Source organism: Diceros bicornis, chromosome 12 (assembly GCF_020826845.1).
Source record: "Diceros bicornis minor isolate mBicDic1 chromosome 12, mDicBic1.mat.cur, whole genome shotgun sequence".
NCBI lineage: Eukaryota > Metazoa > Chordata > Mammalia > Perissodactyla > Rhinocerotidae > Diceros > Diceros bicornis.
Window position 1 is genome coordinate 23,635,813 of NC_080751.1, and position 17,547 is coordinate 23,653,359.

Sequence of the window (17,547 nt, forward strand, 5' to 3'; positions counted from 1 at the left end):
ACTTACTAAGATGCTTCATCATTTCTCTTCTTTAGCTTTTCAATAAGAGATTATTTCTTTGCTGAAATGGTTTGGTTTAGAGTCTGTGTGGATTTGCTGTATTTGTTTATACATCTGTGCCTTATGAATAAATCCATCATGTTTTATTACCAGTGATTGCACTTACCAAGTGTCTGCATCATACCTGTTATGTGATCATTAATACAAAGTTTGGTTCTTACTGTGAGGAGATCTTAATAAACTCAGGATGGTGAAGGGAATGGAGAGTCAAATGCTTGGAAATTGGGACTCATATATTTAGGCAGTCCCTTAATTTTACATAATCCCTTGATGGCTAGAGATTGTCCCTCTTTTTATAAGAAGAATTATGAAAGGTGTAGGAAAAAACAAAACCTGCGTATGTTTCCCAATTCAGAATCTTTAAAGAGAAAATAAGGTGTTTTTTCCCCCCAGATACAGAAATAACTTACAGGAGTCTAAAAATGTTTTTCCGAAAGTCCCTATCTTCCCCAGCTACCTAAGATGGCACTTAGGATTTCTTTTTCCAGTAAAAACAACATGATGGTAAATAAAATAAATTGAAATAGTAGTGTACTATTGTTGGAGTCAATATTTAATTTATCTGACATCAAGCAATGGGCTTTCAACATATATATATTTTCCATGTATTTGTAGCTTACCTCTTCAAGTGTCAAAATATGTATGTTAGCCATTTTATTTGATGAAATTAATAAAATAGTTAAACATACTTAATGTTAAATTTAGAATTGTTTTTACCAAACACTTAATGTACAAGATTCTGTGTTATACAGTGTTTCCTATTCTTTAGGTATTTGCTGTGCTAATGCTTTTATACAGAAACAACCATACACTTAATATGTATGGATATAAATACAGCGATGAGTGATGCCTTTCAAACCAAGGCGCTGATTAATTTTCCCAGATATTTTCATCATAGTACTCTTTTGCCTCCAAACCTCTTACTCCTTACTGCTTAGAGAGGCAACTGTAGTCTCGCCCTACTCTGCGTGTGTGTGTGTGTGTGTGTGTGTGTGTGTGAAGCAACTCTAGTCTGGCCATACTGTGTGTGTGTGTGTGTAAATATGATTTATTTGTCAGTACTTTCCAATGCAAACATTTCACTCTAGTCAGGTCAGTTTCCACACAATCTTATGATTATTCTATGCCCCTTAACCTTTGTTCATGCTGTTATTTGCTTTCTGTTCACGAACCTTGAGGAAGTTATTATCTTTGTGTATTTTCTTAGCAGCTTGTTTCTTATGGTCTCAGTGAATGGTGTAGTTGGATGTGTTTCCTTTGCATTAGAAGAACTGGGACAGATAATACAAGGAAGTGTGGGAAATGTAATTTTTAGCTTTCCACCAAACTAAAGAGGAGTTAGAGTGGATGAACTTTTTGTCACCAGTCCTAGCCTTATATCTCGGTTTTTTTATTTCTTATTTTTCTGTTCACCAAATTTCCTAACTTGGCTTTTTTTTTTTTAAACTTGTTAAACCACATGTATCTTTGTAAACCACCTAGTCTTTCTGGGCCTTGCTATACATATCTCTAGTATGAGGAAGCTTAGACTCGGGGATCTCTAAGTTCACTTTAGCTATCAGCTTTTGTTTATGTGCATTTATTTATTCCTTCATTAAAAAGTATTTATTGAATGCCGGCTATTTGATAGATATGCTCAGCAATATAAGATTATCTACCCTCCAATAATAAAATAATACATGTTCTTCAGTATCCAGGTTATGTACTGCTTCATTTGTAAAGTCTTACCTGACACTGTAACCTATATTATGTTGCCTTGCCCCACGAATTCTTTCAGCCCTTACTAAAAAATGTAGACATAGGTTAACTTGTGTTTTGTTTAGTGTTTTGATTACTTAATAGAATTGCAAGCACTTTGAAGAATGATACTTCTTTTATTTTATAATCATTTAATATAGTGACAGTCACATAGTAATAATCATAATGATAACTAATGTTTATGAATACTAACTTTGAGGCAGGCATTGTTTTAAATGCTTTACATATATCCATTCCTTTAATTCTGACAAAATGTTTATGAGATGGGATCTCTTTTCATCTCCATTTTTACAGATGAGGTAAAGCATACAGAGGTTAAGTAAATTTCCTTAAGGTTATACTGCTGGTAAGTGAAGCTGGGATATGGACCCAGGCAGTCAGATTTCAAAAACCCATGCACGTAAGCATTTTGCTATAGGGCATAATTACTGCATACTTGTTGAATGAATGAAATGTTTTCATCTTTAATATATATCGGTTTCAGCTTTGGTATCTATTTGCACTTTGGATAAAAGACTAAGTAAGAATATATCACTTTGGGGAGAATTCTTTTTAAACAAGGACAAATAACTTTCTTAGCAAACTAAATGTTATGAGTGATTCTCACAGTTAACAGTGAGTAGTCAAATTGTGTGCTTATACTTTGAGGTGTTTTGAATAATGTGTCTGTTTTTGAAAGAAAGTTTGTGACATGCGTAATACTTATAGATGAATTTTGATTTGTATTAGTGTCTTATTATTTGTTACTCATTTTCAGTTGAGTGGTGATCTTATGCAATGGCTTCAAGCCACAGTTCTTCACCAGTGCCTCAAGGAAGCAGCAGTGATGTTTTCTTTAAAAAAGAGGTAGATCCGGCAAAACACATCAGACCTGTGCAGTCACTGCCAGATGTGTGTCCCAAGGAACCCACAGGTAATGCCTTTTTTTTTGAGAATTTTTATTGAGGATTTGTATAATCTTTAATTGGGTAGTCAGATTTCATATACTTATCTTAAAAGAGTAAATTTTATGATGTTAAAACTAAAGAGATATAAGTAATTTGGAAGTAAATTGACTGGGAAATTGGAATATAGCTCTTTCGTGCATTTCCATAAAAGAAGTTACTTACATAAACTAAAAGTTTTGTAAAGGAAGGTGCAGAATGAAAGCTCTTTGGTTAAACATAGTACAGTCAGTCCTCATTATTTGCGGATTCTGTATTTGCAAATTAGCATACTCCCTAAAATTTGTTTGTAACCCCAAAATCAATACTTGTGGTATTTTTATGGTCATTTTCAGGCATGTACAGAGGAGTGAAAAATTTGAATTGCCTAATGCATACGTTCCCACCTGAGGTTGAAAAAGGCAACACTCTGCCTTCTTGTTTTAGCTGTCATGCTGTAAACACATGTCCTTTTTGTGGTCTATTTAGTGCCATGTTTTTCGCATTTTTGTGCTTTTTGTTGGTGATTTTGCTATTTAAGGTGGTTCCCAAATGTGGTGCTGAAGTGCTTTCTAGTGTTCTTGAGCGCAAGAAGGCTGTAATGTGCCTTGTGAAGAAAACTACATATGTTCTAGGAGCTTCATTCAGGTGTGAATTATAGTGGTGTTAGCTGTGAGTTCAATGTTAATGAATGAACAGTAGATATTAAATAAGGTGTCTTTAAACAGAAATACACACAAAACAAGATTATGTATTGATTGGTTGAGAAAATGTGACCAGAAACTCACAGAAACCTAACCCTGTGTTTCCCCTAGGAGCAATGGTTTAGTATTTGCTAATTAAGTGTTCCCGTGACTTTATAGAACAAAACTACTGTGAATAACAAGAATCAACTATATAGTTTTCTTTCCTCTATGGTTAATGCCACGTCAGCATTTATGTTATCTAATTATAAGCCAAACAAAGGATATTGGAACCAGGAGTGTCTGCCATAATACAATAGAACAAAGACCTACCTGTGAAAAAAACTAGAGTATTAAAGGATAGAAAATATACAATAGAAGGTAGAAGAGTTTTGACGTTGAAAAAAGAGAGAGAAATTGTACATTAAGGAAAAGAATTAATGAAAGACTTTCTTTACCACCCACCCCACCCTGCAACTGCAACTTTCAAATTTTGCATATCCTTTATCTTGTACATGTTTTTCCTCCCCTTGGCAATTGATGTTGAAAGCTGAAGGTTTTTTAATCAGATTGATTTTTATTAAAACATTTGCTATTGAAGAGAGAGTGTAATTGCTTTGTATAAAGTAGAATCTAAGCATTTTTATTTTTCTAGGGTATACTTTCAAACACAGAACTTACTTGACAGAGTTCTCTTATTTACTTTTTGCAGGTGATTCAAATAGTTTATGTGTTGCCCCATCTCTAGTTACAGATCAACATAGATGGACTATATATCATTCCAAAGTAAATCTCCCAGCAGCATTAAATGATCCTAGATTAGCAAAAAGAGAATCTGACTTCTTCACAAAAACATGGGGATTGGACTTTGTGGACACTGAAGTCATACCTTCATTCTACCTCCCACAGATTAGCAAGGAACATTTTACAGTATATCAACAAGAAATCTCTCAGGTAATATCTCATTTTTTTAAAAATTATTTTATTGAGGCCATAATGGTTTATAACAAGGTAATTTCAGGTGTACATTATTGTATATAAGTTTCTGTATAGACTACATCGTGCTCACCACCAATAGTCTATTTTCTATCCATGACCATACATATGTGCCCCTTTACCCCTTTTGCACACCCCCACCCCCTTCCCCTCTGGTAACCACTAGTCTGCTCTCTCTCTTTTTTTTTTTTTTTAATTTTATTGAGGTCATAATAGTTTATAACATTGTGAAATTTCAGTTGTACATTATTATTTGTCAGTCACCATATATATGTGCCGCTTTACCCCTTATGCCCACCCCCAGCCCTCTTCCCCTCTGGTAACCACTAATCTGTTCTCTTTGTTCATGTATTTGTTTATCTTCCACATATGAGTGAAGTCATACGGTGTTTGTCTTTCTCTGTCTGGCTTATCTCACTTAATATAATACCCTCAAGTTCCATCCATGTTGATGCAAATTGGACGATTTTGTCGTTTTTTTATGGCTGAGTAGTATTCCATTGTATATATATATATATCACATCTTCTTTATCCATTCATCAGTTGATGGGCACTTGGGTTGCTTCCACATCTTGGCTATTGTGAATAATGCTGCAATGAACATAGGGGTGCATAAGTCTCTTTGAATTGTTGATTTCAAGTTCTTTGGATAAATACCCAGTAGTGGAATACCTGGGTCGTATGGTATGTCTATTTTTAATTTTTTGAGAAATCTCCATACTGTTTTCCATAGTGGCTGCACCAGTTTGCACTCCCACCAGCAATGTGTGAGGGTTCCCTTTTCTCCATATCCTCTCCAACATTTGTTGTTTTTTGTCTTGGTTATTATAGCCGTTCTAACAGGTGTAAGGTGATATCTCATTGTAGGTTTGATTTGCATTTCCCTGATGATTAGTGATGTTGAACAGCTTTTCATGTGCCTATTGGCCATCTGTATATCTTCTTTGGAAAAAATGTGTGTTCATATCCTCTGCCCATTTTTTGATCAGGTTGTTTGTTTTTTTGTTGTTGAGTTGTATGAATTCTTTATATATTTTGGAAATTAAGCCCTTGTCGGATGTATGATTTGCACATATTTTCTCCCAGTTGGTGGGTTGTCTTTTTGTTTTGTTGATGGTTTCCTTTGCCTTGCAGAAGCTTTTTAGCCTGATGTAGTTCCATTTGTTTATTTTTTCTCTTGTTTCCCTTGCCTGAGTAGACATGGTATTTGAAAAGATGCTGCTAAGACCGATGTCAAAGGGTGTACTGCCAGGTAATATCTAATCTTGAAGTTAGTTATAGTCAGGTCAAAAATAATTGAAAGACTTTTAGTTTGATATATTATAGATTTTGACCAATAATCTTTGATGAGCATATGGTATTCTTTCCTATTCATACACATTCTACTGTCGTAGATTGTATTTAATTCTTTACTTAGATATGTGTGAATATATTTCTCTTATTGTAGTGATTTTTCAGAATGACATTCCTAATGGTGTTAAGAAGCAACATGAGGGGCCGGCCTGGTGGCACAAGTGGTTAAGTGCACGCGCTCCTCTGTGACGGCCCGGGGTTCCCCGGTTTGGATCCCGGGCGCGTACCGACACACCACTTGTCAACCCATGCTGTGGCGGCATCCCATATAAAGTAGAGGAAGATGGGCACGGATGTTAGCTCAGGGCCAATCTTCCTCAGAAAAAAGAGGAGGATTGGCGTCAGATGTTAGCTCAGGGCTGGTCTTCCTCACAAAAAAAAAAAAAGAATCAACATGAAATCTACCCTGCCTACTAAGGAGAAAATGATTCTGTTAAGCCTGTAAAGCCTAGATGATTTGTGAGGTTTAAGAAATGATCAGAGTGGGATTGTTTCTATGCCTCTCCTTCACCACAGACAATTTAATAGAGCATTAGCTCTAGCAGATAGTCTTAATATCTGTAGACATAATATGTTGCTCTAAACTGGGTTCTGAGAGCAAGAAGTGAGTGCAGTGCTGAGTTTGAGATGGCCTGTTCTTTATTTTTAGTAAGTGATTGTTATTAATGTAATTCTGTTTATCATTTCAATCTTTAAAAAAGTCATCATTAAAGTTGTACAGGGGATATTTAAAAAAATTTTTTTATTGAGGTATAATTGACATAACGTTATATTAGTTTCAGGTGTACAACATAATGATTCAGTATTTGTATATACTGTGAAATGATCACCGCAATAAGTCTAGTTAACATCCATCACCATACATAGTTACAAAAAAATTTTTTTTCTTGTGATGAGGACTTTTAAGATCGACTCTCCTAGCAACTTTCAAATATGCAATACAGTATTATTAACTATAGTCACCATGCTTTATATTACATCCTCATGATTTATTTATTTTATAAGTGGAAGTTTGTATAGGAGATATTTATTTATAATTTTATAATTATTCCTTTTTATACTTTTGTCATTAGCAAGACTAATTTGCATTTAGCTGATTTTATTTCACTTGATTATTCTTTTTATAATTTGAAAATAGGCTGAATTTGGCTATATTATTGACATTAATACTATACAGTATCTGGTTCATTTTTAGTCCTACTTAATATTTTTGTACAGAACCTGTAAATATTATTTACCTTTTTATGTGTATATTGCCATATACAGTCTAGGGTTTTGTTTTTTCTTTTTGCTGAGGAAGATTTGCTCTGAGCTAACATCTGTACTGATCTTCCTCTATTTTGTATGTGGGTCGCTGCCACAGCATGGCTGCCGACAAGTGGCGTAGGTCTGCCCCGGGGATCTGAGCCACCAAAACCTACACCGCCGAAGTTGAGTGCACTGAACTTAACCATTAGGCCGGCCCCGTCTAGAGTTTTTGTGTTCTGTTTTCAGTGATCACATCTAACTGTCTGATGTTGTTAAGTGGATGAGCTTTAATACACCTTCTTTTCGATGATTTCTAGTCTCACATCTCATAACTACAATTTGGCTTTTCTATTTATCCATTTATTGATAAAATTTTTATTGAGTGCCTTCCATATGCCTGGCGCTGTTCTAACACTAGGGATACAGCAGACCAAAACAGACACCAAGTCCCTCCATTACAAAGCTTAAATTTCTAGCAAGGGGGATGAACAATATCAAATAATGATATATTATGTATATATTTTAATAAAGCAACCACTAAAATAACAAAACAAAGAATTATAGCTAATAAGCCAATGGAAGAGATAACATGGAATTAAAAAAAGTCTCAATCCAAAGACAAAAAAAGAGTAAAAAGGGAACACAGAATAGATGGATGAGACAAAAAGAAAATAAACACCTACATGATAGACTTAAACCTAACCCTATCAATAATCACATTAACTGTAAATGTGTAAGCACCCCAATTAAAAGGCAGAGATTGTGAGATCAGATGAAAAAGCAAGACCCAACTATATGCTGCCTATAAGAAATGCACTTTAAATATGAAGACGCAAAACATTTAAAAGTAATAGGGTAGAGAAAGATATACCAGGCTTAACACCAGTCAGAAGAAACCTAGAATGGCTATATTAATATCAGCCAAAGTAGATTTCAGAGCAAAGACTATTACTAGGGATAAAGAAGGTTATTTTATAATGTTAAAGCTGTCAGTTAATCAGGAGGATATAATAAATTCTAAACATTTATGCCTCTAATAACAGAGCTTGAAAATACATGAAGCAAAAACTGGGAACTTTATGGGGGAGATAGACAAATTCACAATTATGGTTGGAGATTTCAAAACTTGTCTCTCAATAAATGATAGAACAAGCAAAAACAGAAAATCAGCAAGTATATAGTAGACTTGAACAACACTATCAACCAACCTGCCTTAACTTAAGAGAACACATTTAAAGAACATTTCATGCAACACAAAAGAATATGTCTTCTTCTTGAGTGTTCGTGGAACATTTATCAAGATAGATCATAATCTGGACCGTAAAACAAATGTTAATATATTTAGAAGGCTTCAAGTTATACAAAGTATATTCTCTGACCACAATAGAATTAAATTAGAAATTAATAACAGAAATGTTATGTGGAAATCCACAAATATTTGGAAGCCAAAACTTACGCTTCTAAATAAAATGTTGGTCAAAGAGGAAAGGGAAATTAGAAAGTAGTTTGAATTGAGTGGAAATAAAAATACAACATATCAGGATTTATGAGATGCTATTCCAGCAGTACTTAGGGAGAAATTTATAGCAATAAATGTATTAGAAAAGAAGAATGATCTGAAATCCATGACCTCAGCTTCTACCTTAAAAAGCTAGAAAAAGAGGAGCAAATTTACACCAAAATAAGCAGAGGAAAGAGATAAATATCAAAGTCAAAATCAGTGCAATAGAAAATAGAGAAAATCAGTGAAACCTAAAGCTGGTTCTTGGAGAAGATCAATAAAATTGACAGACCTCGAGCAATACTGCTGGGGAAGAAAAGAGAGAAGGCACAAATCACCAATAACAAGAATGAGAGTGGTGACACCACCACAGATTCTACGGAGATTAAAAGGCTAACAATGAAATATTATGAACAACTTTATGCCAATAAATTCAACAACTTAGATGAACTGACAAATTCCTTGAATGACACAAATTACCAAAGCTCTCTCAAGAAGAATTACTTTATATTTTTGAAATAACTTTAATATTTATATATTTATAAATTTGTATAATATATATTTTGTGTCATTCAAGGAATGACACAAATTACCAAAGCTCTCTCAAGAGGAATTACTTTATATATTTGAAATAACTTTGTTTATTTAAAAAATTGATGTGTGGTTAAATACCTTTCCACAAAAAAACTCAGGTCCACATGGCTTCACTATTGAATTCTACCAAACATTTAAGGAAAAAAATAATACCAAGTCTACACATATTCTTTCATGTTTTGGTGGGGATGTGGAGGACTGGGCCAGTACTACGATGAGGCAAGTGAAGTGCCTAAGGTGTAAAATATGAAGGGGCACCAGAATCTGAGAGTAGGTGCCTCCTTAAATATTGCAGCCTAGGCTCCTTGTTTGCCTCACCCTACTGCCAGCCCTGGTGGAGTAACTAGACCTCTCATATACTGTTGGTGGGAATTTAAATTGGTACAACCCTTTTGGAAAAGTTAGGCAGTTTCTTAAAAATACTTCTGGTCCAGCATGTAAGGAGCTTGGAAGTTTTTACTCCTGGCTTCACAATAAGAAAAATCTGAAGAAACTGAAAATCAACAACTGAGAAGCCTTTTGAAGGTCACAGCCAGGGGGCACAGGCTCACTAAAAAACGGAGACCTAATCATAGGACTATAAAATGCTTCCCCTCCTCCCACACCTCATCACCACATCAGTAGGGCACCTATTCAATAATAGGGGAATACAACTGAAAGAGCTACATGTTTCAGACTTAAAGAGGTCTCTAAAGACAGCAAGAGAGACAAAAACAAGGACACCAGAGGAAATTTTAGCCTCTGACACCTACAGCTATAGCAAACAGTAAATACAGCCTAACTCCTAGCCAGATAAACATAAAACCTCATACTAAAGGCCTGTTTATCTCAGCTCCTTTTGTCCAGTACATCTAATCTGGCTTTCAACAAAAAATTACAACATATACTAAAGACAAGAAAACACAGTTTAAAGAGACAGAGCAAGTACCAGAATAAGACACAGATAAGTAACAATGTTGGAATTATCACACTGGGAATTTAAAACAACTATGATTAATATGCTAAGGATTCTAAAGGGAAATGTAGACAACATATAAGAACAGATGGGTACTGTAAGCAGAGAGATGGAAACTCTGAGAATCAAAAGGAAATGCTAGAAATCAAAAGCACTGTAACAGAAATGGAGCATGCCTTTGATGATTCATCAATAGACTTGAAATGGTAGAGGAAAGAATCAGTGACCTTAAGAAATGTTGTTAGAAACTTATGAAAATGTATGGGTTGAAGTGATAGCATTGAATGCATGTATTAGGAAAGAAGAAAGATCTAAAATTAATAGTCTCAGGTTCCACCTTAGGAAACCGGAAAAAGAAGAGCAAATGCCAAAGTAAGCAGAAGAAAAGAAATAATGAAAATTAGAGCAGAAATCTGTGAAATTGAAAACAGGGAATCAATAGAGAAAGTCAACAAAACCAAAAGCTGGTTCTTTGACAACATCAATAAAATTGGTAAACCTCCAGCCAGGTTAATTATGAAAAAAAGAGAGAAGACATAAAGTACTACTATCAGAAATGAAAGAAGGTACATCACTGATTCTATGGAAATTAAAAGGAGACTAGAAGAATATTATCAACAACTCTGTACCCACAAATTTGATAACCTAGATAAAATGGACCAGTTCCTTGACAGACACAATCTACCAAAACTTACACGTGAGAAATAGATACTCTGAATAGGCATATACTTATTAAAGAAATTGGATCAGTAGTAACTTCTCAAAACAAAAAGCACCAGGGCCAGATAGGTTCACTGGTGAATTGTCCCAACCATTTAAGGAAGAAATTATACCAGTTCTTATATAATCTATTCCAGAAAGTAGAAGCAGAGAGGATTCTTTCTAATTTGTTCTATGAGGCCAGCATTAACCTAATTTTAAAATTAGACAAAGACATTACAAAAAAGCAAAACTACAGACCATTATCTCTCATGAACGTGGATGTAAAAATCCTTAACAAAATATTAGAAAATCAAACCCAACAATGTATAAAAAGAACTATACATCGCGACTAAGTGGGATTTATTCCAGATATGCAAGGCTGGTTCAATATTCAAAAGGCAATTAGTGTAATCCATCACATTAACAGGCTAAAGAAGAAAAATCACATGTTCATATCGATAGATAGAGAGAAAACATTTAACAAAATTCAATACCCATTCATGATAAAAACTTGCAGCAAGCCAGGAATACAGGGGAACTTCCTCAACTTGATAAAGAACATCTACAGAAACCGTACAGCTAATGGTGAGAAACTAGATCTCTCCCACTAAGATCAGGAAGAAGGTAAGGATGTCTTCTCACCACTTCTTTTCAACATCACACTGGAAGCCCTAACTAAGTCAGTGAGACAAGAAAAGAAAATAATAGGTATGCAGATTGGGAAGGAAGAAATAAAACTATCTTTATTCACAGATGACATCATTGTCTATGTGGAAAATCCCAAAGAATCGAAAAAGAAACTCCTGGAACTAATAATCAGTTATAGCCAAGTTGTAGGATACAAGGTTAATATTACAAAAGTTGATTGCCTTCTTATATACTAGTGACATACAATTGGAATTTGAAATTAAAAACACAACACCGTTTACATTAGTACCGAAGAAAATGAAATACTTAGGTATAAATCTAACAAAATATGTACAAGATTTGCATGAGGAGAACTCAAAACTCTGATGAAAGAAATCAATAAAATAAGTGGACAGAGATTCCAGGTACATGGATGGAAGACTCAATATTGTCAACATGTTTGTTCTTCCAAACTTGATCTGTAGCATCAATGCAATCCCAATTAAAACCCCAGTAATTTGTAGGTATCGAGAAACTGATTCCAAAGTTTATATGGAAAGGGAAAAGAGAACAGCTAACACAGTATTGAAGGAGAAGAACAAAGTCAGAGGACTGAGACTACCCAACTTCAAGACTTATTGTAAGGCCAAAGTAATACAGGCATTGTGGTATTGGTGAAAGAATAGACATATAGATCAAAGGAACAGAATAGAGAGCTCAGAAAGAAACCCATACAAATATAGTCAACTGATTTTTGACAGAGATGCAAAAGCAATTCAATAGAGAAAGGAGAGTCTTTTGAATAAATATTGCTGGAACAACTAGACATCCACATGCAAAAAAAAAAAAAGAATCTAGAGACAGACTACCTACACCTTTCACAGAAATTAGTGCAAAATGGATCATAGACCTAAATGTAAAGTGCAAAACTGTAAAACTTCTAGAAGATAATATAGGAGATAATCTGTGACCTTGAGTTTGGTGATGACTTTTTAGATAGGACATCAAATGAAAACCATGAAAGAAAATATTGACGTGTTAGACTTTTTTGAAATTAAAAACTTCCACTCTGTGAAAGACACTGTTAAGAGAGAGAAGACAAGCCAGAGACTGGGAGAAAATATTTGCAAAACACATAAGTAGTAGTGGTCTGGTATCCAAAATATACAAAGGACTCTTAAAACTGAACAATAAGAAAACAAACAACCCAATTAAAAAATGTGCAAAGAACTTAAAAAGACATTTCTCTGAAGAAGATACACAAGTGACCAATAAGCACGTGAAAAGATGGTCAACATCATGAATGGTTTTAAATGGTAAATTTTTATATTATGTATATTTTGCCACAAACACAGAAAAGGGCAAAAGATTGAACAGGCATTTCACCAAAGAAGACGTATGGATGACAAGTAAGCATATTAAAAGATGCTCAGCGTCATATGTCATTAGGGAATTGCAAATTTAAACAACGAGATGCCACTACACATCTGTTAGAATGGCAAAAATCCAAAACACAACACCAAACGTTGGCAAGGATGTGGACTAATAGGAACTCACATTTATTGTGGGTAGGAATGCAAAATGGTACAGCCACTTTGGAGGACAGTCCTGTAGTTTCTGACAGAACTGAAATCAGACCTCTGAACACCACTAGCCCAGTGTTTTCCCCTTACCACACTCCACTTTCCTATGTGTCCTATTTATGGTATCTCTGAAAGGATAACAGTGTTGTTAGTGGTCATCTAATCTGAAATCAGAGTGGGAATTCTTTTATTTTTTGACTCAGAAAGTGTCAGCTAATAGCTATCTTTCTATCTTAGGTATATAAGTTTTCAAATTTTCTTCCTTGCTTTTTTTTTTTAATTGATATATTAACAGTTTATAACATTGTGAAATTTTACTTGTCCATTATTGTTTGTCAGTCACCATATAAATGCCTTCCTTAACCTCTTGTGCCCACCCCCACCTCTCTTCCCCCTGGTAACCACCATACAGTTCTCTCTGTCCATGTGTTAGTTTATATTCCACATATGAGTGAAATCATGTGGTGTTTGTCTTTCTCTTTCTGGCTTATTTCACTTAACATAATACCCTCCGGGTCCATCCATGTTGTTTCAAATGGGACAATTTTGTCTTTTTTTATGGCTGAGTAGTACTGCATTGTATATATATATATACCACATCTTCTTTGTCCAATCATCGGTTAAGGGGCACTTGGGTTGCTTCCACGTCTTGGCTATAGTGAGTAATGCTGCAGTGAACATAGCCTCTTTGGATTGTTGATTTCAAGTTCATTGGATAGATAGTCAATAGTAGGATAGCTGGATCCTAGGGTATTTCTATTTTTAATTTTTTGAAGAATCTCCATACTGTTTTCTGTAGAGGCTGCACCAGTTTGCATTCCCACCAGCAGTGAATGAGCGTTCCCATTTCTTCACAACTTCTCCAACATTTGTTGTTTTTTGTCTTGGTTATATAATATAATATATAATATATAATTATATAATAACTATATAATAATAATTATATAATAATATAATATATATAATTAATATATAATATATAATTATATAATAACCAAGCCATTCTAATGGGTCTAAGATGATATCTTAGTGTGGTTTTGATGATTAGTGATGTTAAACATCTTTTCATATGCCTATGGCCATCTTTATATCTTCCTTGGGACAATATCTGTTCATATCCTCTGCCCATTTTTTGATCGGGTTGTTTGTTTTTTTGTTGTTCAGTTGTGTGAGTTCTTTATATATTATGGAGATTAACCCCTTGTTGGATATATGATTTACAAATATTTTCTCCCAGCTGGTGGAGTGTCTATTCATTTTGATCCTGGTTTCATTTGCCTTGTAGAAACTCTTTAATCTCATGAAGTCCCACTTGTTTATTTTTTCTTTTGTTTCCCTTGTCTGAGTAGACATGGAATCCAAAAAGATCCCTTATGACTGACCTCAAATAGTGTACTGCCTCTGTTTTCTTCCAGGAGTTTTATAGTTTCAGGTCTCACCTTCAGGTCTTTGATCCATTTTGAGTTAATTTTTATGTATGGCAAAAGAAGATGGTCTACTTTCATTCTTTTGCATGTGGCTGTCCAGTTTTCCCAGCACCACTTATTGAAGAGACTTTCCTTTCTCCATTGTATGTTCTTAGCTCCTTTGTCGAAAATTAGCTGTCTGTAGATGTGTGGTTTTATTTCTGGGCTTTCAATTCTGTTCCATTGATCTGTGTGTCTGTTTTTGTACCCGTACCATGCTGTTTTGATTACTAACACTTTGTAGTATATTTTGAAGTCAGGGATTGTGATGCCTCCAGCTTTGTTCTTTTTTCTCAGGATTGCTTTAGCTGTTTGGGGTCTTTTGTTGCCCCATATGAATTTTAGTATTCTTTGTTCTATTTCTGTGAAGAATGTCTTTGGGATTCTGATTGGGATTGCATTGAATCTGTAGATTGTTTTAGGTACTATGGACATTTTAACTATGTTTATTCTTCCAATCCATGTGCATGAAATCAATTTCTTTCAATAATGTCTTATAGTTTTCATTGTATAGGTCTTTCACCTCCTTGGTTAAATTTATTCCTAGATATTTTATTCTTTTTGTTGCGATTGTAAATGGGATTATCTTTTTTGAGTTCTCTGTTAGTTCATTATTAGCACATAGAAAGGCAGCTGATTTCTGTAAGTTGATTTTGTATCCTGCAACTTTGCTGTAGTTGCTGATTATTTCTAATAGTTTTCCAATGGATTCTTTAGGGTTTTCTATATATAAAATCATGTCATCTGCAAATAGTGAGAATTTCACTTCTTCATTGCCTATTTGGATTCCTTTTATTCCTTTTTCTTGCCTAATTGCTCTGGCCAAAACCTCCAGTACTGTGTTGAATAAGAGTGGTGAGAGTCAGCACCCTTGTCTTGTTCCTCTTCTCACAGGAGTGGCTTTCAGTTTTTCCCTGTTGAGTATGATGTTGGCTGTGGGTTTCTCATATATGGGCTTTATTATGTTGAGATACTTTCCTTCTGTACCCATTTTGCTGAGAGTTTTTATCATAAATGGATGTCGTATCTTGTCAGATACCTTCTCTACATCTATTGAGATGATCATGTGGTTTTTATTCCTCATTTTGTTAATGTGGTATATTAGGTTGATTGACTTGCTGATGTTGAACCATCCCTGCGTCCCTGGTAGAAATCCCACTTGGTCATGGTGTGTGATCTTTTTAACGTGTTGCTGTATTCGGTTTGCCAATATTTTGTTGAGGATTTTTGCATCTGTGTTCATCAGCGATATTGGCCTGGAGTTTTCCTTCTTTGTATTGTCCTTGTCTGGCTTTGGTATCAGGGTGATGTTGGCCTCGTAGAATGTGTTAGGAAGTGTTCCATCTTCCTCTGTTTTTTGGAATAGTTTGAGAACGATAGGTATTAAATCTTCTTTGAATGTTTGGTAAAATTCTCCAGAGAACCCATCTGGTCCTGGACTTTTATTTTTTGTGAGCTTTTTGATTACTGTTTTGATCTTTTTGTTTGTGATTGGTCTATTCAGATTCTCTGTTTCTTCTTGGTTCAGTTTTGGGAGGTTGTATGAGTCTGAGAATTTATCCATTTCTTCTAGATTGTCCAGTTTGTTGGAATATAGTATTTCATAGTATTCTCTTATAATCCTTTGTATTTCTGTGGTATCCGTTGTAATTTCTCCTGTTTCATTTCTTTTTTTTTTTAATTTTTATTTATTTAGTTTTTCCCTCAAAGCCCCAGTAGATAGTTGTATGTCATAGCTGCACATCCTTCTAGTTGCTGTGTGTGGGACGCGGCCTCAGCATGGCCGGAGAAGGGGTGCATCAGTGCGTGCCCGGGATCCGAACCTGGGCCACCAGCAGCAGAGTGCGTGCACTTAACCGCTAAGCCACGGGGCTGGCCATCCTGTTTCATTTCTAATTTTATTTATTTGAGCCTTCTCTCTCTTTTTTTTTTTTCTTAGTGAATCTGGCTAAGGGTTTGTCAATTTTGTTTATCTTCTCAAAGAACCAGCTCTTTATTTCATTGATCCTTTCTACTGTTATTTTGGTTTCAATTTCATTTATTTCTGCTCTCATTTTTATTATTTCTCTCATGCTGCTGACTTTAGGCTTTGTTTGTTCTTCTTTTTCTAGTTCTCTTAGGTGCAGTTTAAGGTTGCTTATTTGGGCTTTTTCTTGTTTGTTAAGGTGGGCCTGTATTGCTATGAGTTTCCCTCTCAGGACTGCTTTTGCTGCATCCCATATGATTTGCTATGGCGTATTTTCATTTCATTTGTCTCCAGATATTTTTTGATTTCTCCTTTAATTTCATCAATGATCCATTGGTTGTTCAGTAGCATGTTGTTTAGTCTCCACATCTTTGTCGCTTACCCAGTTATTTTCTTGTAGTTGATTTCTAGTTTCATAGCATTATGGTCAGAAAAGATGCTTGTTGTGATTTCAGTCTTCTTCAATTTATAGAGGCTTGCCTTGTTTCCTGACATATGGTCTATCCTTGAGAATGTTCCATGTGTGCTTGAGAAGAATATGTAGTCTGCTGTTTTTGGATAGAGTGCTCTGTATATGTCTATTAAGTCCATCTCATCTAGTTTTTCATTTAAGTCCACTATTTCCCTGTTGACGTTTTGTCTGAATGATCTGTCCATTGATGTAAGTGAGGTGTTAAGATCCCCTGCTATTACTGTGTTGTTGTTAATATGTCCTTTTAGGTTTGTTAATAGTTGCTTTATGTACTTTGGAGCTCCTGTGTTGGGTGCATATGTATTTATAATTGATATATCTTCTTGGTGCAGTGTCCCTTTTATCATTATATATTGCCCCACTTTGTCTCTCATTACCTATTTTATCTTGAAGTCTACTTTGTCTGATATAAGTATGGCAACACCTGCTTTCTTTTGGTTGTTATTAGCTTGGAGTATTGTCTTCCATCCTTTCACTCTGAGTGTGTGTTTGTCTTTAGAGCTGAGATGTGTTTCCTGGAGGCAGCATATTGTTGGGTCTTGCTTTGTAATCCATTCTGCCACGCTGTGTCGTTTGATTGGAGAATTCAATCCATTTACATTTAGAGTGATTATTGATATCTGAGGGCTTAATGTTGCTATTTTTTCACTCATTTCCTGG

General features: G+C 34.9%; 1 protein-coding gene across 5 annotated transcripts in view; it reads left to right on the forward strand.

Annotated features, from left to right (window-relative positions):
• The window catches only part of VPS54 (VPS54 subunit of GARP complex), a 111,153-nt gene that overhangs the window by 26,019 nt on the left and 67,587 nt on the right, over positions 1-17,547 (forward strand). For 3 of the 5 annotated variants that reach the window (XR_009221670.1, XM_058551100.1, XM_058551101.1), the window contains exons 2-3: positions 2,576-2,731; positions 4,137-4,378. Coding sequence is in view for 4 of the 5 variants with exons in the window: in XM_058551100.1 (XP_058407083.1) it covers positions 2,596-2,731; positions 4,137-4,378 (378 nt within the window). In the remaining variant the exon portion in view is untranslated. Of the gene's footprint in view, positions 1-2,575; positions 2,732-4,136; positions 4,379-17,547 lie in introns of those variants that run through there. The other 2 variants (XM_058551102.1, XM_058551103.1) reach the window with 2 other exon arrangements.